Here is a 26,724-nt window from a genome sequence, read left to right as displayed (position 1 = left end):
GTTACAAAAACGTCATTTCGTTACAAAATGATCATTTCATCGACGAAATGACTGATTTTGTAATGAAATGTTCCATGCGACACTTGGCGCTCCACGGTTTTTGTCCATGGTTTAAACCATGGTTTAATTTGTACCACCTTCGTGAATTCGGGCCATAAGGTTTCCATAGCTTTCTATCACACATCAGCAGTCCTGCCATATTGCTTGACATCAAAGCAAATAGATAAAGAAAAACAAGAATAGGTGGAACCTCATGGTACAATACCCAGGCTATTTGGAGTTTATGTCCACATTGCCTTAAAGGTTGACAATGGGTGATACCTCCTATACTGCATTTCTGGGAATCATTTATGTGGCATAGTTCAACGATTGAAGGGTACCAGAGGTACTTTGGCAGAAAAACTTGAACAAAGTTCAACAAGACATGCTTGTTTGTGGCAAACCCTATTCATCAATTGTATCATGCTGCCAAATTTGAAATTCCTTTTATCTATCATTGCAAGTTATTGGGACCAAGTGTAAAGATTCTGGGACAATTCAAAGACTACTACAAAGGAACACAATTCCCTACAAAGTATAACAACACATATCATGTTTTTTACTGTTTATTTTCCTGAAAGGGCCTCCATTGCACTCAATTTCAAAATGCTTCTGTTCAATTTTGTTCAAACACACTGTTGATCATACTGTAAAATTTGTCAAAGCACCACCAACTACACTCCTTGGGTGCCATCTTGTGTTCCGTAAGCTGCTGCTAATGCAGATGACATCACAGGTATCATGGCATTCACACAGGATGAGACCAAATGGGTTAACATCCCTGTAGATCTTCTTATGACAGAGCAAATCTTGGTGTGCCCAGATCCAAGCCAGAGCCAGCCCTACCTCTTCCCACATAAGTGATGCTCTTAAAAGCATCAAGGACAACAGTATCATCAAGCCCATTGCCTTCACTATGTCCAGAGAAAAGCAAACTCAAGCCATCTTCAACATGTCACTTGGGCAAGATTCTGTAATCTTAACCCACAAACAAGAATTCATGGTCACATTTTATTTAACACCTTTTGCATCTAATAACATTACCATTGTGCAATGTTTATGATTTCAGAATTTTTAATGAAAATTATGTAATGACCCTGTTAAGAACAAAAATTTAGCAATGCATCTTAGGAAAAATATCAATTTACATATGACCGCCTATAAAATGTATTTCGGGAAAAACAGCAATATACCATCAAAACGCAAATAGCCAAAATTAGTTTACAAGCTCTGAAATAAAAACAAAAACAAACAAAACAATTTTGACAGGCAGAAAGCAATTAAAGCTGTGTTTCAGACATGCAGTCATGCAGTAGCAAACATTTCTAGTTCCAAAACTGTCATGAAATCAATGTAACTTTTCACAATTTCATTGGCTTAGAACTTGTATAATTATTAGGCTCCCTACATCTTGACACCATTGTTTTAACCTTTACAGATCAGTTATGCTCAGCTAAACTTCAATATTCATGCACGACTACGATTGCATAGCAAAATGCAGTAAACATATCCCACGGTCAAAAAACAATAGAATTGACAAATACACACTGTCATGTCTCCACTGAGGTTATCGTCACGGTTTAATAATGATGAACTTGTTCATCTCATATGTAACAACACTAGCTGTTTCTGATTGTTGATCTTCTGGTAGTAGTTCCTGTTCCTGGTTGGGACCAGTGATATCTTCCCCTATCTAAATGTCACCTGACTCGGCCTCAAAGTGACACAACTGGTGACAGAAATATGTGCAAACATCTAAAGCAAACATACATTCCCTACAAGAATTAGCTAAGGATCCGGAGTGCCCATATATTTATGCTGCATTGTGCTATGAATTGTCTGTAAAGTTTGTGTTTGTTTTGGATATTTTTTTAAACCCTGCAGAAAGAGACTGTGAGACTTTAACATGACAGGGCCATTCTTCTATAAGACAGAAAGCTTAAAGGGATGGTATACAATGTAGTATTGGTTGAGGTGAGGATTCAGCTTTTAACATTTAGCGAGATATTTAGAAACCCCTCTATGAAATGTTACAGAGCATACAATTACAAGGGGAATTGATAGTTTATTTGATGAAAATCAGTTTTGAAATGACTGAGATATCAAAAAACAATGTAAAACAAAGAGACCCTAATAAAGTTGTGGCCTGTCATATTTTATTAGGATCGGTTTTTTGGATATCTGATCGAGCCATTTCAAGACCAATTTTCATCAAATAAACTGTGAATTCCTCTAATAAAGAATTACATGTTCCTTCATATTTTACAAGAGGATTCTAAATATCTCACAAACACACACACACACACACAAATGTTGGAAACCTGCAGCCCCCTCTAAACCACACCTGTACCATCCCTTTTACCATAAGACCATGCAGAGTGTGTGTGCCACATAACTGCACCTGATTCATGGATTTCTCGGTTCATCATAAGGGAAAAAGGTTACACTTTGTTTTCAAAGAAAAGTACATATCATTGCATTGTTCAATGTGGTGACTGATCGCCTTCTCAAAGGTTGTCTTTACCTAAATAAACTTGTTTCTTTCTGAAATGCTCATTTTCTACCCAACTTGTTAAAGTCTCCACAGAATGTCAACCACATCCCTCATTTTCTCAGTCACCATGTCATTCATCTTTTTTCTTTGTCTCATTATAATATCAACACACTCTGTGGCAGAGAAACAAACAATGCAACCTACAGAAGGCAAATATCATGCATGGTTTGCTCTTTCAGAACATGCTACTGAAGAATAGTTGTTCTTTTCATTTTGGGGAGCGTTTTTTGGTCACTTCAGATGACATATTCTACATTTACTAGATCTGGATGACAAGCATGTAAAGTACATGCACATTGAGATTATATCAAGAGATATATTGCATGGTCTTATGCAAATGTGACACTGATGAAAATAAAGTAGTGTAGATGACTCAGGAGAAAACATGAAGAGTAAAAGTACAGTTAAGTGAAACTGGGACTCCTTGCTAATAACTGACATCAGTTCTCATGACTGAGATAAAAAACTGACTATCTTCATGAAGTACCAGAAAACAGACTTTTTTAAGAACAAATAAGACAACAAAATGACACTAATATAGCTAACGTTCACGTAAGGGTTTGCATGAAATGCACCTACTTATATCACATCAAGAAATGGCTGTGCATGTGTGAAAAAACTTGTGTGAGTGTGCAAGTAACAATAAATGACTGGATAAGAATCTGACAATGTATATAAAGAGACTATCTGAAACTAAGAGCATAATTTGTTTCCAAACATTTTTGTTATATCTTTGGCCCATTCCTATATGTAGAATACCCAGGTATTATGCACTTGAAATATAGAACACAGACATAGACATTTTTCATTCACTGTTTTGAATACCGATCTTTAAAAGCATCCAAATGCATGAGATCTACAGCACACACATCCTATACCCCCAGAAGCTGACACTGGTCATCCATACAAAATCAGGGTATATTCAATCACAAAGCAGTGAACTATATCTTGCAAATCCCCTCCCCTTCCCTCTCCCCCACAACCTCAAACACCATTTTATGACGGAACATCCTGTTCATTTTGTAAGTTATAAACAAATACCTCGTGTGATAAAACGTGCACGACAGGAAACACGAGAACCAAAGCGAAGTCTCTTTGTCATGCCAAATGCATAGCACTTTCCTTCAGGATTCTAATGCCAACAAAAATATTGAATGGCTGACCAGCTGCTTATTTCAGTTTAAAAAAATATATATATTTTCCCAATCTATTGAGGTGTAATTCTTTTTTATTGTGACATCCCATCTAAGACATGCATATTCCCTTTCACATCATATTTTCAAACAAGGGCATTTGAATTAAAAATATATGAACAGAAATACTACAAAAAGATGGTTGAAATCCTGGATAATACAAGTATTCCTTCAATATCTCCCAAAAGGAGACATTTTGAGAAGCTGTATATAAAATGTAAACACACTCACTGTCAATTCAAACAATGTGAGATGACTTATGACAAGCTTAATTAGCATAATTCTTATATTTACCATTTTATTGTATATAAACTAGTAAACTGGAGTCTTTGTTTTCTGTTGTTATTCCAAACAGTCAAATACTAAATGAAAAATAGACAGAGCATTTGAGAATCATTCCTAAAATTCTATAGATGCATGTTGAGTCATCGAAATCAGAGTGCATTTGATCCTGGCCTGTAATAGGCAATTAGGCCCGAATTCACGAAGGTGGTACAAATGAAACCATGGTTTAAACCATGGACAAAAACCATGGAGCGCCAAGTGTCGCATGGAATATTTCGTTACGAAATCAGTCATTTCGTCGATGAAATGATTATTTTGTAACTAAATGAACATTTCATCCACGAAATGATAATTTCATTAACGAAACGGTCATTTTGTCGACGAAATGACTGATTTCGTAACGAAGTATTCCGTGCGACACTTGGCGCTCCATGGTTTTGTCCATGGTTTTAAACCATGGTTTCATTTGTACCACCTTCGTGAATTCGGGCCTTAGAGTCTATCTGTACACATAAGGTTTCCATAGCTTTCTATCACACATCAGCAGTCCTGCCATATTGCTTGACATCAAAGCAAATAGATAAAGAAAAACAAGAACAGGTGGAACCTCATGGTACAATACCCAGGCTATTTGGAGTTTATGTCCACATTGTCTTAAAGGTTGGCAATGGGCGATACCTCCTATACTGCATTTCTAGGAATCATTTCTGTGGCATAGTTCAACGATTGAAGGGTACTAGAGGTACTTTGGCAGAAAAACTTGAACAACGTTCAACAAGGCATGCTTGTTTGTGGCAAACCCTATTCATCAATTGTATCATGCTGCCAAATTTGAAATTCCTTTTCTCTATCACTGCAAGTTATTGGGACCAAGTGTAAAGATTCTGGGACAATTCAAAGACTACTACAAAGGAACACAATTCCCTACAAAGTATAACAACACATATCATGTTTTTTACTGTTTATTTTCCTGAAAGGGCCTCCATTGCACTCAATTTCAAAATGCATCTGTTCAATTTTGTTCAAACACACTCTTGATCCTACTGTAAAATTTGTTAAAGCACCACCCAACTACACTCCTCGGGTGCCATCTTGTGTTCCGTAAGCTGCTGCTAATGCAGATGACATCACAGGTATCATGGCATTCAAACAGGATGAGACCAAATGGGTTCACATCCCTGTAGATCCTCTTATGACAGAGCAAATCTTACAAAGAGTCAGGCCTAATTGTATTCTGCAGACCCACAATAATCCTCCTTTGAAAGAAAGCTATAGATAGAAAGAGGGTTGTATGCCGTGATTTTGTAAAATGTTGTAGCGCCATCTTTCATGTCGAAGAATAAGCTGCACAATTTATCCTTCTAAGAATTACTTGAGAGTTCCACTTTTAAACAGCTTCATGGAACATGAATCAAACTGTATGTGCTTGTATATAATTTCAGTAATGCAGGCAGCATGTTCCATTTGCCATGCAATGCAGTATGACAATTGTAATGATTATGAAACCCATGACTTTATAAGTATATTACTATAATGACAACTTATGAACACAAATGAAATGGTTTTTGGAAGTAAGAAAACAAGTACAATGTCTGAATAATGATGATAATCTGTGTGTAAGTGCCACAGTATGGCATTTCTGCCAATCTCTTGCTTCAATAAACACTCTTAACATTTTCTTCTAAGGAAATATGTTTTTTTTTTTTTTAACTGCTGTAAAAGTGAATATTTTTTGTATGAGTAATTTTTGGCAATCTGCCAGATAAATTTCACATTTTTTTTTAATTCTGTGGAACAAAGCGTATTAGAAAGCAAAATATATTCACTTGCTTTTATTTTTGTGCCAGTTTCTCGTTGCGCAAAAATTTCCACTCTTACAAAAGCAGTTCACTATCCTTCAAGTGTTTGGCTGAATTCAGTCAGGTATGAAAGCAATGAGTCTTGCATGACAGCGAATTATAGTTTTTACTATGACAAATGAAAAAAAAAATCTGCCGTGTAAGGTATGTCCTTCATGACCTTTCCACTATTTGGATCACAAAGCAATCAGTGTAATTAAGATACACTATCTCATGCACAAAATTGACCAAGGGTATTTTTTTATCATCTCTATTTCATAAGAGAATATTTGCATATAATTGTTTTGCTCCAGTTCAGTCCAGCGAGGTATTTGGTGAAAGAAAACCCTTCCACAATGCAAAATATTTTAAATATTTATATCATATACTACATCTTGTCATACACCTTTTTACTAGTCACAGTAAATATTTCTAGTAGCAATCTTAGAAAAAAAAATCTTTATAGCAGAAATCACACATCTGCGGGAAAGCATACTGTTGATCAAAATTTGAGACGTTTCCATCTGTCATATTAATTTGTTTTATTTGGATCTCTGTAATTGAGGTGACAGCACTTGACTGATAGATACACATCAAAACAATTCTCACCAAGGAAATAAGTTTTTATCCACCTTACAACATATCGGCAAATAAACCTTGCCTGAAAAAGACAGGGTTAACAGACCTACTGCCAGTGGACAGGACGGAAACATAGTCCCACTGCAGCCATCATGGCAGCATGAAGTACAGTGGGCGTGGGGAGGGAAGACTGTAGAGCCGACACCCTTGAGTTAAGGGTCTACATCTACCCATCTGGTATGCATGGTTTTACTCGCCATCCCCTGCCTAGGCCCATGGAGCAGAGTGTACGTATCGGTTATGAATTATGCGTAAAGGCCATGCTGCCTGCTGCCTGCTGCCTGCTAGCTGGCTGCTGGCTGCTGGCTGGGGAGCAGGCAGGGAAATGTTACTCAATTACAAACAAGACACACATGTACATGAACATGCCGTCTATGGCATTCACACACACACCGTGCCTGGCTGTCCGGCCATTGGAGTAAAGTAGCTTTTAATGCGCCTGGCTCTATGTCATAAGGGCAGCACCACAGTTTGTTGCTGTTCATGATGTCAATATTATCTACACAGAAATAAAAAGATAGGCCTTCGTATCATGTGTGTGTGTGTGTGTGTGTGTGTGTATGTGTGTGTGCATGTGACAATGTAGTGTATCACCCACTCATACTGGACAGATGTTAGGCTAAAGGTTCATTTCACTGACATTTATTACGCATAAGAGTTGTGTATATTCTCTCATGGATTTATAGTTCTTTCTCCAGTAACAGCAAAAGACAAGGAAATCATTTCAGTAAATATCCTTTGTGACTATGAAGAATAAGAACATATTCTAGACACAATAATAGTACGACTCTAACGTGTAGAATTGTAACTTTCCTTGTTTTTTCACCATGTATGCTATTAAGCCTGTTGACATTTGCCACAGCTTTGCCATAAATTCTGTCATTCACAGAGGGAATGTAAACAAAATTCAGGTAAATTTCACTCTTAATGATATCTGTTATACATAATTATGCCATCTTTGTATTCACAGACCCCCCCAAAAAAAAAAAAAAATGTTTCAAAATCGAGGACAGTACCATTCTTTCCCCAAATCTGCAGTGAAGCCATCATGACACTGTCTTCTGCATACAAATGATTTTTTTTTTTCAACTATAATTTATATCTATGTTTAGGTAACTAAAATGTGAATGATAGGTAGTGATACCTCTGCAGACATATCTCAGTAACAACAACAATGATGCTCACCATAAATGGCAATCTTGTTAATATCATTACTGTTCTTTTCATAATTTAATCACTTACTATTACCATCATCACTATCATTATCATTACTATTACTATTATTGTTACTATTATTATTATTATTTTTAGCAGCAGCAGTAGTAGTGTTTCTATAGTCATTATAATCATTATCATCACCATTTATTATGATCACTATCATTACTATTTTCATTATCATCATCATCATAAATGAATGATTTGTCTGGTAATGATGGAAAATAATATTGGTGAACCAATTAACAAAGGAGAATATATCTAGAGAGACACAGATCTCCCTCACATGAATATTCGTTTTGACTGTTTTTGTTTTGTCCACCATTCATCTAGCTATGTCAAGTCTATCATATGCAATATTTTCTCTTCATTCATATAAGTAAAATTCAAACAAGTTCTTTTTTTTTCACTGAGCTAGAGCAAATCAAGCTTTTCATTGATATCCAAAAAACTTAAATTGTCCAATATCTTGGATATTTTCCAAATGCAAGTGTATCCCACTTTGGAGGCTTCTCATTAAAAATTCCCCTCATTAATTGCATGATTAAAGGATGTTTTCTGATTATATGTATACCCATCAGCGGGTGGTAAAACTGAAGCTAACATGGATCAGTTTATACCATTTGGTATAAAATAATGTAGGTCTTTGTATCTCGCGAAGTGTGGGTCAGCCAAGATACATGTGCATGTCTGGAGACTGCTATACAGCATGCTGTACATGTTGGGCATTTACTGGTCATTTATTTGTATGCTTGGCATCCGTACAGCATGGATGCTATGCATGCATTATCAGTCATCGCTCTGTATATGCCGGTACAGTTGGTATATGTATCATGCTCATCATTCATTAAGCATACATCTGATACCTTCGCTCAGAACCAGATTTTGCCAGATAAGAGCGTATTCAAGTGCACTTTTCCAAATTCACATAAAGAAAAGGCATATACACAAGGCATATGCTAGCTCTGTATGCTATAGTGTGATGGAGCATATTAACCTCCTTACTACTGATAGAGAAACAACTTTCTGCCTATAGCTATACATGTATTGCACTGTAAAGACCAATTTGTATTGTAAGAATCAACATTACATTTTACGGAAAGCTAGAGGATGTAATAACAAGGACGCTCCTTTATCATTGATCTATTCTACACATCATGAGGAAGCTTTATCACCCATCTCTCAACTTACCCATTCTTAGTCCACCAGCAACCTTTCGTTAAAGGGCGTAATTTGCCATTTGCAGATGAAACAAAGACCCAGTTTTAGTGCTTCAAAATAGTTCTAAAATGTGAGTTAGGGATAGAAGCATCTAATGTACAAATTTGAATCAGTATAATTACTGTTAAGTATGGTTGAATATACAAAATGTGAACTATAATTATAATAAAACATTTTTGTAGTAAACCGTTTACAGTTATGGTTTGTTGAGAAAAATAGTGATATCTCCTTATAGTTTAGGCTTTATTGCAAAACTTTTACATGGTAGGATGTTATGTGATACAAGAGACCTACACATCTGCATCAAATGTGATATCTCGAACATTTTTTAAATCACTACTATCAAAAGCAAACTGTACCTTTAAACTAGCAAAGCTGGGTGTGCCCACACATAGCTTCATGCATCTATTCTGGCTAGTCATTTTGTCTCCACAGACTACAAAATATCTCAGTGCCACTTCAGCTGCACAAGTGAAATATCAAAATGATTTGGTCTAATAGACACTAGACTACATGTAATACATCATAAAAGTCTGATCTGGCAGTACATAGTTTTAACGATTAAACAACCATTCCATCTGTTGCATTGTTCCACAAACAATTAAGACAATTTTCTCAGCTTTGGGGTTCTTCCTCCTCCTCTTTTAGGGCACCGAAATGACGCGAGACCTTAAACAATTTGACAAAATTCCAAAACCTCCACACTCCAATGGTGTACCTATTGTGACATACCTTAACAGTCTCTAGAACATTCAAAAATGACCTCCACTATGTAAGCTTTTGTGCTATCCTCACGTACTTACTTCTACAGCTGTGCATTTACTTCAAAAAGGAAGGATTTAAACCATGATCTATCTTCAACATATCTTCAACATATCAACATATCTTCAACAGACTCTTAAAAATAAATAACAGCAAGAAATCACTACCTAATGACAAATGGGCTTTTCCATGGAGACCCATGATATGTTTGAAACCGAGTACTGGTGAGATAGAGGTGAGGGTATGAGGTACTGGCATTTTATACATGTATATATTTACACCATGCAGATCTGCATACTTTTGTAAACATACACACACAAGATATATACAGACTTACATGTATATGGTAAAGACACTGTTGGATACATTGATCTAAATAGGCTTATACATATGTGGGTTGAATTTAGAAGAAATATGCGCAATATTTGATGTCGTGGATGTATTTTTTGTTAATGAGTGTTCAGATTTTTATGTTATTTACATATGAATAAATTAAATGTGTATAGCTAATATTTTATCTCAGCCTCTGTGTTTCATTTTGAAATATGTGCTCTATGTATGTGTAGTTATGTATGCCACTTGATTCATAAAGAGTTTCCATTTTACGGACAATGAATAAATGAAATGAAATAAATGCCCTAGTATAGTATTTGTAACTACTAAGTGAATTCCTGCCTAGGGAACCAATGAAAGGGATGCAAACCTCTAGCATCAATTTCATGTGTGTCAACTGTGACAGCTCAAAAGTTACAGACTTGCCAAACAGAACCATGTGACATGAAACAATGAACATTTTGGTGTCTGATCTAAGATTGGAATAATTACTGTATACACCTCATATTTGACGAGTCTAATTTTTCACAAATCGTAACTTTCAACAATTTCGCAAGTGCATAAATATGCGACTGTGGAGTGCAGTAGCCAACAGAGAAATGTACGCAGTGCATGATGCATTCATGTTGTGCTTTGAGTTGATACTTTTGCATGTCATTGATTTCAAGAATATTGCCCCACTCACAAAACTTGTGAAAATTAAAAACCTCACAATATAGATCACAAATATAGTATATCTTTAATATACACTGCATATTTTGTACTAGGACGATAAAGGAATCACTTCAGCTGGAAAAACAAATGGTGACATTTCCTTTCTTCTCTGTTTGTTGATCCAGGCCTTTGTTAGTGAACTCTACCCCACATTCCTTTCAGTCACTCTTTAAGCAGCAAACATGATGCAGGCACAGATAAAAATACGGTTCAAATCATATCACGAAACAATGCCACTTTTAGTTTACAGAGTTCTATCAAGCATGGAAAGTAGAGATTTCCTCACTACTTAACATCTGAGTTCTTGGTTCAAGATGACTATAAAAAAAAATAGAATAACTACAACCAAAGTTCTACCTTCACTGTAATCCCACTGCGAGACTTTTTAGTTGGTACGTCATTTCCTGAAATTCAAAGAAGAATTTTTTTTTTTTTTTTAACATGAGCCACAAATCACATTGTACCTACTTTGTTCCTCCTTTACATGTTGAAATAGAAGCTGATCGCAAACTTGCAACCAGGAATCACTGAAAATAAAACTCTATATTTGAGCAGAGAATGAAACTCTAAAGCAAAGACATATCTCCCTAAGTAAAGCAGAGATTGGTATAGACTCTGTATGTGTGTCATTTTGTCAAGGAGAGATGAGGTGTGCAGACGGCGATCCCACATTCACAGTTCCGTGAGCGTCATCTCATTTTGATGACATCTATATCAGATTAGGATGCTTGGATGAGGGAAAATCATCGGCCGCTTGCCTCAGGGCAGCTTGTTTCCATCTATCCTATCGCCTTTCTCTTTCTATCTCTCCAGCGGAAAAACCTCCTATTCCACTTTGTAACCTGCAGAGATTGTCCTTGGGGGGAATATTGTTACGATATACTTTGGTATGAACTGAGTACTGTATTCAAGTCCTGCGTGTCATAGAGTTCTACAGGATGATAAGCCACGTAGTGCAAACATATCACAAAAACTTTACATTTGTTGGTACTATATTGGCTTGTAAAAAAACAACAACAACAACATTATAAACCCATCGACAATCATCTAAACCATCATATATCCTGATTTCCCGTCAAATTTTCAATTTTGAGATTGTAAGTCATTTCAATAGTGGACATTTGGTTATATACATTGTGAAATTTTTAGTTTCTAATTTGATGTACATAACTTTTGTGTAATTATCACTTTTATAGAGTCTTGTCATTTTATTTTGGTTCTTTTTTTCCCCGTGTGTGTGCATGTTAAAAACCATGATTTATATGCCCTCCTCTCCTATATGCGACAGTTTGGATGATCACAAGCACACTGCACGCAGTCAACCAAACCATCGTATATCGGGCGAATTGACTTTGCACATAATATTAATAATATACGATGGTTCAGTGACCGCAAGTACTGTGCATGCGGTCAAGAAAACTGTGTATGCATGGTAAATGACAACGGTCTTTACAAACCAAGAAACATACATGTACAAGTAGCTGTTTTTCAATTTTGGATTTTGGATTTCAATTGGAAATGCCAGACATAAAAGCATAGTAATCGTGATTGAAAAATGGGTAAACTTCAAATGCAATTATCTCAAAGTATCACTCTTATGCGAAAAAATACATACATGTATACAACGGTTTTGATGACTGCTGACATATTGTACTCCTATCACTATTACATGAATGCTTTTGAATGGCTTTATGTAAGAACAGATTCACTATTTCCATTTCAATTTTGATGTATTCACTTGTCTTTCATGTAATACATGTAAGACCTAAAAATCATGAAATTGGGCTCACGCACACTGCACAGGGCATTGGGACTGGACAGCATGCATTTTCTGACTATACGCCTTAATTTCCAAAAACTGACCAGGCTCGGGCAAAATTAATGGTTCATCGGCAGGTCAGAGCGTTTTAATATCACAAAATGTGTTTTATCCTGCTGTTCAGGCTGGCACTGCTGTGGTGCATGTGCACACTCCATCTAATCATGCATGACTCACGGATACATACTCCTTCCTATTTGTAGCATACATACTAGAGGGAGGTTCATGCTCTGGAGATACACAAATTGACATGTGATTTTTAAGACAACCTGTCTCTTAGACGAGAGATTGATTCACCTAAATTCAAGATGTGCTCACACAGAGTTGTCCAATCGCTTGAGTGTAGAATATGATAATGTCCTCATTCAACATTTTTGTCACTGATCATGAACCACTCCCACACTAGCAAGACCTAGTGTCAGACTCGGTGAGCCTGATTATGCATACATGCATACATACAGCACACTCATGAGGCATGCATGCATGCATGTACACAGCTTAATTCTGGTCTCTCTTGAGATGACAATCAGTTTTTGGTGTGTGTTGTTTTTTCTTGACATTATGCCAAAATTTGATTAACATTGACATAGAAACTAACAATGAACAATCCTGAATTATCACCCTAAAATCAGAAGTGTTGATGGTTAATAAGGTTTTGAAGTACAATGCTAAAATGATATCACATATTTTAGCAAAACAACCCTTCCAGAAGGAAATTAGAAAAAAATATCACTGATTATTCCTGCAATTTTTATAAGGTAATAATTAACTTGTCTCTTGAAGGCTGCATGAAAACATAATGGCCTCACTATATTTGGAAAAGAGTCATCTACAAAGAAAACCATGAATTAGTGACATTTCATGAGCAAACATGATGTTGTAAACTCTCTAGAGAACGTCGGAGCCGTGTGTAGATCTGCCTTAGCCAACCAATTTTGCTTGCCCTTTGGACTCACCACTACACAATATCATGACACATTCATTTCTTTTTCTTTATTGGTATTTGAATGATTTCCATCCTTAATTTCAGTGGTGGAGTTTTGGTCTCACTGCCTGTATTCTGATCTATTGTTCAACTCCTGAAAAGGATTATCCATTTAAAGGGAAAACATATGATAATGCTGAAGGAAAATCCTCTGTATTCTCTTACCTATAATTATACTTACTTCATAGATAGTTATCACACATTAGCTAGTCTTCTTAAATTCCATGATTTTAACTCAGCATATTTTTTTTTCAGACAATATCAACTATGAAAGAAGTGTATGTACTGAACTACAGTACAATACACACATTAAAAAGAAATGCAGAATTCTTCTTTCTAAACAGTAGTTTACCTGGCTTACAAAAGCCCAAGGAATATTCTAATCTTATGCACACCTCTTTTAGAAGGGTTGCTCTTGACGACCAGAAATCTCACATGAGGCTTGTCTTACATGAAAACAACTAATGCGGTGAGATTGATTCCAAACAGCAAAACATTCAGTATGAATAGCATGTGAATTCAAATAGCTTGTTACATCCCTGAAGTAATCTTGTACCTTATAACTTCTTAAACATACAAATATGTGGGCAACTAGAAGTATTTCATCTTCTCTTTTTCCCTTGACTCTGTGACGATTTATTAAAAAACAGATACAAGAGTTCTATCTGAAATGATATGCTAATCTTAAAACTACATATGAAGCAACAACAATAATGATTTTTTTTTCTTCCTGACAAAGATTTTGTAAATTACCATGAATATGACTCAAGCAAAGAGGAATCTTTCTTCAAATTACAATTTATGAACATAGCCTTTGCTTCACCACACAGAAAATACCTGAGTTTACGGCATGCAGTGTTATACATGTAGGACTACGGAAGTCTGAATTAATAGCAGAATACGTCACAGGATTTGGCATACACATGTACAATTGTACATCACACGTGTCTGTGATACATTGAAAAAAAAAAAAACCTGCAGTGATGGCAAAGTCCCATGATTGAGAACTCTCGTTTCATGGGTGTGGTCATCTGTAAAACCTTGTAATTCTCTTTCCCCATCCTAACAAAAGCAGATTACAAGCTCCATAGCCAGATCAAAATGCTTTCTTTAATTATTTTTTGGAAACGACACAATGAGTCTTACCTTCACCCAATAAGCAGCTTTGATACTTTATCTTCCTTCAGCTGAATGACACATGTTTCCTACTTAATATTCATGGGAGATTATTTGAACCAGTGCCCCACTTGTAGCTCTACATGATTTTATTTTGATCTTTGAAAGACAAAATTGGCCCATTGCATATAAATGTAAAAACTCCACCAACAGTGGCGCTATTGATTGCCATAAAAATGTGTTGACAAGGCTGTGCCAGTGCACAGCATGTACTTTAGTTTAGTTGTTCACAAAAAGCAAAGAGCACCATTTCAATTTCCAGAGCAGCATAATTTTACATATATTTTTTTTCAGCAGTTGTTTAATGCTACATGTTCGGAAAAGAAATATCAAAAGCTCTGAAAATGCATTTCCTATTGTGAAGTGACAATGTTTTAATCATGATAAGAAGGGAAAAAATTGATGCAATTACTGGAAACATCTCTATGAGACTTCAGGCTTAGCATACAATTGTAGTTGCATGAATTTATTATCAAATAGCTCATTGCAACTCAGAAGTTTTGAGTGCTAGACTTTCTCCTAGTGATAACAAGCTGAATCATAGTTTGCAGAACTTGATGAAGAACAGTTTAATGCTTCCAGGTTAGCGTCCCTGGTCAGTGACGGAGCATTAATCTGCACATTACTTGAATATGAGACCGTTCTGAAGCAAATCATTTTCACACAACAATAGATATACAATGAACTCTTGAATGAATCCCATAAGGATTGGAACAATCATCTCCCAGCATTTCTACTGATTCCCATTGATCAGTTACTAGCCTTCCCCTTTAAGTGGAAAAAGATGATCCTTTCTTGTCAAAATGCAATGTGGAATGATATTTCAAGCAATTCAGATCACGAACGAACTAAGTTGAAGTATCGTACACCAATTTGCTATCATTCATTTGTGCAGCTATTCAATGAGATTTTCATTGAAGTGGAAAAATGTGCTGTGAACTGTGATTTTGTGAATTGTTTTCAGCTTTTTATCGGTTTTGAATATTTCCAAAGCTTCATGGTTGGTGATGTCACAATACTTTAAAAGTTGAATGCCAAAGCCACCATATGTACACTGTACATGAAAGAATAATCAGACAATAATATGTGCACAATCTTATTCTGTTCAGGACAGCAACTGGTATTCTTCTGGCAGCATACAGCATATTAAAAGACAAACAGATTTCTCTAGTCTCCCTGACAATTTTTTTCCTGAAATCACTATACACTACAAAATAATGATATGGCTGTCAGACAAAGAAACCCAAGAAGGTGCAACTTATCAACAGCAACAAACCTAATGTTGTTGGTGATGTGAATGCACCAACTCCTACATGTACTGCAGCCCACACCCACTCATACTGCCATTTGGATTGCTAATTTTCAATTCTATTACCAGACAGATACGTATTGCTCAGACTGCAGCATTGCTGAATTGGCAATTTTACAATAGTCACAGGGATTATATCAGCAGACTTCAAGCAGGTACCATCCAGTAGTTAAAACATGTATACACATACAGTACATCTATACCACATTATGTTTACAGGTCCTACTATACATGTAGTACATGCAATGATGTGGCAATGAAACATCTGTTCAGTAAATGCTCTGTGGATTGTTCATCAATGCAAATGCCATTACAAGACCAACAGATTTTTTGTTTTAAGTTTCCTTTTTCTCTCTATACATTTCCTTTTCTCTCTATACATGTGGCCTTTTATTTTACATAACCTTTGTTGACTAGCTACTAGCACAGTTCAACAAACAGTAAATGTTATTTTCATGTCCTTCAATACATCTGTGTATTACATGTAGTACAGTATTACTTTATCTACACATAGATGCCCAAGTATCGAACAGAGAAAGATCACATACTGATGTGCAAAGTGTGTGTTAATGAATACTTCTTATATGGCTCTTTTTCATATGTTACTGTATGTCTGCTAGAGTAGAAATGAACATGTCCTGAATACATGTGGGTATTTGCTCTGTAGTAGTGCACTATAACACTACAGCAAACCTAAGTATGTGTATGAAGAAAGCACAATACTCAGTATATTACCATGCCTTCTAACAGTCCTGGATATGTCAACAGTAATTGTATCAACAAAATACTTCTTCATTATGCATCGCCACTCTGTATTACAATATTATGTAGGTCACATTCTATCTTCAGAGGCACACACAAACACACACACACACACACACACACACACACACACACAAACTATGGTAATATCAATTTATGGTAAATACTGCAGTGCTGTTGCTACCTGGCACATATATGAAAGGGAAGTTGGTCAGAAAAAGCAAACACACACACACACACACACACACACACAAACGTGAGGTATTAACACTAGCACACAATTAACATACTAGGTTACCCTGCATTGAACCCATTGAGGCATACCGTAACTACAAGTAGATCCTAGTCATCTACAGTGTATGGACAGATACAAAAAGACCTCGTAGGTGGCGATAGTCTAGTCCCTTTGCATTAGGCCTACGACGGGCTTCCTTCTTTATAACATTCTTCCCATGAAAACTATAAAGAAAGCTGATAGTTTTTTTGGGGTTTTTTTTTGCAGAAATCTTTAGTTTTGATCATAATGTTGCATTTCACACAGTACCTGAAGTGCCTGTTCTGAATGGGGAATGGACCAATGTCATTATAATGTAAAGTGTAAATGTAAAGACATGAACCAACTCTGCCCATATTAGCAAAGCAAAAGGAAAAAAAAATGCTGAAGATTATTTGAGTGACAAATTGCCAACAAGGATATGATTCCCAAGACAAACACTGCAAATTAGGGTGCATTTATGCTCAATTTGCGAAGGGAGAATCAACGTTTTGAAATGCTGACCATTCAAAATGCTGATCGATTCAAAACGCCGTTCACAGGTACACTATTACTCACTTTTTTTGAGCTTGAGAGAAAGCATAATTTGCGATTGCTTCATTGACCTATTAAAGCAGAAGCAGGTCAAATCGGGGCACGCACATTCTCGAAAGTTCTGGACTGCGTATGTACATTGTTCATGTTTCAACTGGCCACGTGTTTAGCACTGTCTGATATACCGGTAGTATGATATCATTTTGATTATTTGCTGGTCCACACATGTGGGCTGTAGACAGTAATAGGAAATACAAGTACTTATTCTATCGACGAATTTTTGACAATACTGTATTGTATTGAAAGGAGCTCTTCTTAACATGTCTGTGTACAAGTATACATACAGTATACAATGTACAGTATCAGCAACAGGGAGCTTGAGCTAAAAAGCACAGCACCTGCAAATTGTACATTGCGCAGTAATCAAAAGGGCGGCATGCAGGCCTGGCTTTTATGTGAACTGGAAAGGCATTGAGATAATGTCATTTAAATGCGTATATATGTGACTTTGTGTTTAATGCTTCCCGTGAAACATGATTAGCCAGAATCGCCAATTGATTGTAAATGCACATTCTTGTGCATTTTGAAATGGGGTTTATATCAAAATGAACATGGACACAAGAGCGTCTTGCAATTAGAATGCTGATTATGGGCTGAAAAAGGGAAGCATAAACGCAGACTTTACTCATCTCAGTCATTTCTCATTTTACACATTAACACTTCAATGTCCATATGCCAACACTTCAGTAACCATACAGACTTGTCCAAATGTTGGTCTTTCTGGTCTTTACTTTTGTGAACATCTACTGTGCATAAATTAGAGATTGGATCTTCCACCATGTGAGTGTGTGATTATAACAGCAAAACCTGATCGATACTTTTTTTTTTCTGAATGTTTTCTCTGCATGAATGAGCCGAGTTAGACCTCTGGATCCAAATGTACCTCATTTTATTGCTATAGGAACATTGAGAATAGAGTCCAGGGGTCGCACTTAACTTTTTTTAAAACTAGCCAGATGGACTACTTAGAATCAATTTTGACACTGTAGCAATATTTTGGCTAGCCAGACGGACTAGTAACTTCAGAATTTTATGATTTTTAGCTAGTCCGACGTGATTTTGGGTGGCCAATGGCCAGCCGACCATCGCCAATTTCAAACCCTGTGAATAGTCAAGTAAAGATATCAACTGAATGAGATTGATCACTCTGTCTAGATTGGTATTGCAGTGTCAAGACAATGGGTAACTCCAGGGAAGTGAAGACAGTATGCGTACACGTGTATTAAAGTCTGCAAACAGGTAACCGCACCAACGACCCCAACACTTGGTTTACCAGCAAACATGCAGCTTGTAACATGGCAGGAGTACAGAGTATAAAGCACTTTAATCAGAACTCATCACAGAATTGCAATTAAATGCAGCTAATATGACAACTATCAAGTACTAGGAGAGAAGCTGCCTGAACCCCTGACAAAAACTGGACACTCTGATCACACTAACATAAGCAAAATATTATGTGCACGTACATTTGTAGCACACATCATATGCGTAGAACGAAGCATGTTGTCCCATACAGGCAGGGTTCTGGGACTGGGTACTTAAGGGCCCTGGTAGCTCTAGGGTTATGCCCTCTGGTACTTTCTTAGACTTATCTTTGAACATGCTTGGTACATTATTGATACATGACAAAACTCAAGTTGGGCAGAGAAAGTTAAATTTTAAGTGGGAGAAACTACATCTTAAGTAAAAGACACACAGCCAGAGGGGGAGACATTCAATCTCAAACAGGAGATAAAAGGAGATCTGTTTAAATTAGCCTCAAAGTGGGAGACTTCCTGCAGAAAGTGGGATGGTTGAAGTCTCTGGTAGTGATTTCCTATCAATGAAATATACTCACATATTCAATCTATCTAAGGACCGAAATTTGGATGCAATATCAAATCATTTGTATCAGATCATCTGCACAATATTTTGTGATGCTGACTATATTTTTTTCCAAAATGACATTCAAAAGAAGCAAAAAAGTTTTTCTTTTTCTTTTTATTAACAACATCAATGATGCCACATTCAGGTCATAAGTGCTTAACCCGGTGAGGACGGACTGATTTTGCTACAACATGCACTTCCCATAGACACCTGCCCGCGTATACTCGGGACTCATCCTCAACGGTTTAACAAGGGAACCCAGACATGTCTCTGCAAATTACTTCATGCCAGAGACAAACTACAGTCAAACCTGTCTATAGCGGCCACCCAAGGGATACGGAAAAAGTGGCCGTTATAGACAGGTGGCCGCTATAGACAGGTAATCCAACTTTGTGTACATTGCCTACATGTACATGTATCGTTGTATACATCTATAAACACTTACATGTACATGAATGTACGTATGCACACGTGTGTATCATGCATAAAACAATGCCGGCGTTATGAAATCGTTGCACAGTACCGTAGCATGTGCACAGTCATGAAGAAAACTTAACACTAGTGCATTATTGGGACTGAATAAGTGACGAATGCAACGGTGGCGATCACTGAATGTTGCCCAGGAATGACTGGCACGGCTAAAAAGCAGAAAAACACGCTGAATTATCGGCTCGGCTACGGCTCCATCAGGATTTTGGCCGCTATAGACAGGTTAAAATCTACCACGGGAAACAAAATTTGTGGCCGCTGGCCATGTTAGACAGGTGGCCGCAATACACAGGGTCTTTAACATGGCTTTTCTCTCGGGGGGATTTTTCAGTGGCCGCTATAGACAGGTGGCCGCTATAGAGAGGTGGCCGCTAAGGCAGGTTTGACTGTAGAGACTTTTGTCTACAAGCCCAACCACTCTCCACAATGTAGCCACCTTGAGAGGAATTACAGGGAGTATTATGCAGATGAAACCTCAAGGAGATCTATTCAATGGCAGACATTAGGATCATGGTGTAATAGGATGTACAGATTGAATCACAGTGATATTAACCCATAATTCCAAATTATCTGTCTCTTTACTCATTGTTATGAAGAAGACTTACATTTTGCACTATTTTAAAGTTAAGGTCTACTCCAGCTGTAGTCACTGTAACTCTTAAAGAGCCTACATTTTATCACCTTCGAAGTTCACAGGATCAAACATTATTGAAATATCCATCGGGGAAATCAAAAGATACTCTTGGTGACAGGGCATTTTTGTACGCTGCACCAAAATTATGGAATAATCTCCCTTTGTTTCTAAGACAAGCAGCTACAATTAATGAGTTTAAGGTCAGGTTAAAAAGTCATCTCTTAAAGTAATGTATTTTCTGTTTGAATTTCTTGTATGCATGTCATTTTGTAATGCACAGTAGAGTATATTATTATAGTAGCTGCGCAATATAAATGTCCTTTATTATTATTATTATTACACATTGTTCACATGAGGATTGTCAAAAAAGACAAAGCATGACGTGAGCACACTAAAGATTAGATTGATTCACTTGCTACAGCCAGACTATGGAGGACTCCATTGTTCTGATGGAAAATGGGGCCTAAGTCATGACTTTGTATGAAATTTGCATCATTTTACCTCAAATCATTAGTGAGGTCTGTCGGAAGGAACAATCTTTTTACGTTACACCCCATTACAATAATAAATGTTTACAAATATCACACAGCGTGCTTATTTGTACGTGCAGTTTTTTGAAGACTGTAATAGATGGAGACTTAGCACAAACTGGACTCTGCCTTCATTACCTGTGCATCTTCTGACAATGACTTGTTAAAATTTGATAAATGAGTGTCTGTTTATATCTTCCACATCCACACACATTGCACCTGGTGACCTTATTTCAATTGTTCAAGAGTCATAGCCTTGACCTATGGTACTAGTTGAATTCAGCTAGCATAGGCTAGCAATGAATAACATATTTGTTTTGTTTAATGATTATCTGTCACACAAAAAAAAAATACATATTAACAAAAATTGTGAAAATAAAACATCACAGGATTTCATACTACATTTTTCACCACCCCCTCACCCCCCCCCCCCAAGAAAGCAACCTTGTTGCTGCAGAAAGTCACTTTGATGTTTCAAAAGAGCAAAAGAATAGAAGGTACATAATATCTTCACCACTTTTTCTTGTCTTTATCTTTTTTGCGTATTACAAATACAAGGTCTACAGTATTTCTCTCATAGACATAAATTTGTAGCTGAAATCACTGCTAACCTTTCGTCAGTAATGAAATCAGTGAGAAAAGTATAAGTGGTGTTTGACTGCCATAAATACCTTCAGCTAGCAAGATACATGTACATACTGTATACAGCATAATTTAATATGTATTTTGCAAGCTTTACATATTTTCTCAAAATTCACAAGTTGGGTTTTATTTGAAGATTTAAAAACACAAAAATATCAATGCTGATCTCGACATGAAGGCACACATTTATTTCTCTGTTCATAACTTGACTCCACAATCGCAAACTTAACCACTCCCAAAATTGTAGACTCACTAAATGGCGTATACAGAATATCAAGACTCCGTCCACTCTCTTTGTCACTGTGATGTCCAAAGATCCATTAAGATCAAGATTTCAACAAAGCTGAAAATATGTTGCAGGGGATGGTGACTGGATGCTCAAAGTAGTCAAGATTTCAAAAAGTAAAACCAAAATTGTACAGGGTTCAGCATCAGCCCCCCTACAACCAGCATATCTCAGCAAACTCCCTGAAATTCCACAATTTGTATTTCCTTGTTTGGCAGCTTTCCATACAATAAAAAACGCTGGTGCCATCAACATACTCCTATAGATTATGACATGTGACCCTCGCTACCGGTATTTGATATTCTGTAACATCTACCTTTACTGACCATAAGTCGTGAAAATAGGCAAACATGTATTTGTACTTTCTACCAGCATTTTATAGCCTCAACAACTCAATTACATAACAATTTGCCATCAGTTCAACAAACTGGTGCTAATTTTATGGTTTGCTTTTTTCAATATGGCACAATTTTTATGTTTGTTAGCAGGTTGGATTTCCAGATTATGAAACACTTGGCATTTTATAACCTCAACAACTCAATTACATAACAATTTGCAATCAGTTCAACAAACTGGTGCTAATTTTATGGTTTGCTTTTTTCAATATGGCACAATTTTGATGTTTGTTAGCAGGTTGGGTTTCCAGATTATGAAACAGTTGGCATTTTATAGAATGATGGACCGAGTCTGCTTAAATCGATAGTACCATGAACATTTCCTGTTGGCAGCACAAGCATGACAAATGTGGGATCAGGAAAACAATCCCAGAGGACAAAATAATTCATTATGATCCATCCATTTATCTCTCTTGTTCACTCTATTTTTTTTTTTTTTTTTTTTTTGGGGGGGGGGGAGTAAAAATTTAGCACAGGGTTTGCCAAGGATCTATGAAAATATGTTTACTCATCCTGTGGTCCTCTACATATTTACAAAATATTTGAATACAGCACCGGTGCATGGCTGCTATTTTGTATGCTTAATGGTAAGGAACATGGAAGAATCTCTGACCCCTAAAAGTTTATATAAAAAATATTTTTGTGAGAACAGGGTTGATTGTCTATATTTAACCTCCAGTCTTAGCCTCCAGTTAACTCTTTATGTGCCACGGTGTAAAACTCCCTACATGCCACATTATTCTGAGACTACAACGCAGGCACGCTTTGGGAAAGCATTCTATTTTTCAAATCCATGTAACTTCTTATAAATTTAGATATGCTGGACATGCACTGAGCAATGTTGCAGAACAAATAGCAAACTTTGCTATGAAGACAAAGTCACGATCATATTTCCTTCTTAACCAATAGCTATAATAGTGTAAAAGCATGACTTTTGCACACAAAACAATGGCAGAAAATTAGCATTTTACACAAAATTCCAACGGGAAACATCCCTTAATATTCAATCACCACATGAAAGCTGCATGCGAGACGAGCAGAATCAGTAGTGACACTTTCATTGTACTGTGGCGTTTGGCAATTTATCCATCGGTTTGGGCGAAATTGTGCTTTTGAGCAAACTAATGTACTGTATATGTGAACTTGGCATGCCATCGACAGAGTTGGGCATGCAAAAGTGGCACATAGCGAGTTAAAACTCCACAGGAAATGTTTGGGAGGTCTACTCATCCAAGATCTAAAAGGATACTGTGACAATTACTTATAATATGCACTGATTAGCAAAAATATTGTCACACAGCATGTCATTTTTGTTTATCTTCTTTACAATTTTTTTTTATTTTGGAGGCAATAGACTATTTATCACAATCACCAAGGTAAACCTGAAGCTAGGTTTCTTACTCACTGGTATTGTTGAACAATAGTTTTGATATCGACTTAAAAACAGCAACATAATTCATATATTCATATAATCATATTCATATAATCATTTGTTTGTATTACAATTCAAATCGTTCAAGGAACATCCCAACATTCAATGGGTAATGATTAGTCATTAACCAGACAAATGTGAATCAAGATAAATTCGATTTTATGATGCCTTTGTATCTAAATATGGATCGCAAGCAAAGGACATGTAAGTCTTATAAAATAGTTTTTTGTTTGTTTGGGTTGGTTTTTTTTTCTCAGCAATGTCTACCATGAGGCTGGATTTTTGCTACGGCTAAAAGAAAACATTACTCTGATCAAGTGCATTCAAATCTATAGAATCTCTCCTAATGGGTATGGAAGGAGCAGCCTTTGTTGGTACTTAGTAGGACTATTTGGTACTTGGTAATTGGTACTTGGTAGTGATCCTCCAAAGACCCCAAGCGGAGTTTAAACTGGAGGTGGCGGTAGAGGGTGCACTCAATTTGGAATAACATATTATTTTAAATGTTGTCACTAAAAACTGGCATACAAATTATCCAGTTCAGTTCATTTCACTGAACTGTGTGACAACAGTTGATATGCTGATTTGTTTTGTATATTATTCTCTTTCAAATTCACACATTAAACAGCAATCTCTTTTGAGGAAGATTATTACATACCCATGACTGTGTCTGGTTTTAATAAAATACATGCACAGTTTGATATCATATATTTTACACAAGACTATGACAAATGTAAAAATAATACCTCATATCCTGAAGATAATACATGAAACATTTAAAATAAAATATCATTCCCATAAAAGTGATTTTTACTGTCTGAGTCCAAGAGAAATTACACTGATCTAAGCTATTGATAGAAGATGATCATGAAAAATGCCCCCCCCCCCCAAAAAAAAAAAATAATAATAATGATTTTAAAAAATATATATATATACTTTTGGAGCTGAATACCACATAAAATTTCCCAAACCTAATCTGTACACAACAGAAAAACATTGATCCAGATAGGCGACAAGGCTCATGAAGAATTTTTATTTTACATAAACCCAAACACCAAGTGAATTGAATTGTTAAAAGCACCTGGTATAAGCACCTGCTCTGCCGGCCTTACACAAGACAAATATGTCATCTTGATATTATGATGTACAAATGAAATGTACTTGCCTGAGTAGAAAAAGATAAAGGAAACATTTAATGTTATGCTGTAAGAGAGACAGAGTAGGTAAGTTACGGGGTATATATATATTGACATATATATGCATCTGCCAACATATAATCGTCAAAACAAAACGCTGCACTTGTACAATACATGTATCACACACAACCGGTAGACGATGTTTATACACCACACTGGAGGATGCGTGTTACCTGTGATGTATGGTTTCCTATGGGTTCCCCTATGTTATCCCCCGCTTCAAGATCGCGCGGAGAAAGATGCGCGGCTGCAGCCGACCGCGCCATCCTTCGCCGCTGATTTCTCCCTCAGAATCGCACAAAATGCTACCACATGGCTCCAGGTAATAGTCCAGAGATCCTCATTTCTGTAAAAACACTGTCTATTCAGTCCAAAAGGTGTCCTTTTGATGGTATTTCTCCAAAAACATACACTCAATTCGCTTCCTAAGACAGTAAGGGGAGGTATTATCGCTATGGTATATTAAACCGGTCTCACATCACGTACCGCAGCATTGCATGCATTCGCTTGTTGAGGAGCTGCGCATCGTAGAGCAGAGAACAGTATGGCTGCACAGTCCAATACCACTTTCTAGTGGGGGTGTACTGCACCGTGGCGGTTTGTCCCTAGCTTGTGGCGCTTGTGCAATGAACCTGTACATTTACAATGGCGTCGGCGGTAGGCCTCCGAGCGACTGAATGGAATTTTAATGTTATGAACGCAGCTCGGGAACTTTGTTTCTCCATGAGGTCGATTAAAAAAACTCAGGAACGGAGTTTGTTCCCAAATGAGCGTGCAAGTGACTCATGCTGTCACTAAATAAATGATTAGTATGCAATTATCTTTCACCCACACCTAAATATTATTCTTAAAATCATTGCATATACACATTGGATTTGACAATATTGTACCTATTTGTGGCATTTAATTCATTAATTCCAATGGATTTTTTAAGGTTGTTGAAATTGAACACGGATAAGTATATATATATATATATATATATATATATATATATATATATATACACTGTATATATATGCATATGCGCACATATTCGTGACGCTCACATACCTACAGATGAGACAAACGTCTTTATAGTTCTTATCATTTTAGACTGAGAAGTGCAGAACTCTGCCATTCATTCTAATTTTAGCATTGCATATTGCATTGACGGCGCAAAAGGTTTATAATTATATGTGTTTAGTAGCTCCAGTTCATCTTTACTTCATTCTTGCTTCATCAATCTCAGTAGAAAACACACACACATACACACACACACACACAGAGAACAGATACACTTATTCTACGATAGCCGCTATATAGCTGCAGGTCTGCATTGGCGTTTTACTAAAACCTTACATACAATAACTATTGACATGCAGCATGTTTTATATATTAAGAATTATAAAGAAATTTCAAAATGGAATTTAGACGAAGTAAACATATAACATGAGAGAGAAAATGTAAGTGTACCTATGAAAAATAGTTACACATAAATGCAGGCGCCTGTTTATGTATTCTTTCTTTCTAAGATAGATACCGGAACGGATGGATATATTTTTC

At 36.5% G+C, this 26,724-nt stretch overlaps 1 protein-coding gene across 1 annotated transcript in view; it reads right to left on the bottom strand.

The window, feature by feature from the left end:
* LOC140245412 (voltage-dependent L-type calcium channel subunit beta-1-like) overlaps positions 1–25,624 on the bottom strand; it is a 127,151-nt gene extending 101,527 nt beyond the window's left edge. The window contains exon 1 of the mRNA XM_072324988.1: positions 25,356–25,624. Coding sequence (XP_072181089.1) covers positions 25,356–25,448 — 93 coding nt within the window. The 5' untranslated portion in view covers positions 25,449–25,624. The remainder of the gene's footprint in view (positions 1–25,355) is intronic.
* Positions 25,625–26,724: the final 1,100 nt, after the last annotated feature.

This window comes from Diadema setosum, chromosome 22, assembly GCF_964275005.1.
Source record: "Diadema setosum chromosome 22, eeDiaSeto1, whole genome shotgun sequence".
Lineage (NCBI taxonomy): Eukaryota > Metazoa > Echinodermata > Echinoidea > Diadematoida > Diadematidae > Diadema > Diadema setosum.
The sequence above is the reverse complement of the archived record's forward strand: the minus strand, read 5'-3'. Positions and strand labels throughout refer to the sequence as shown.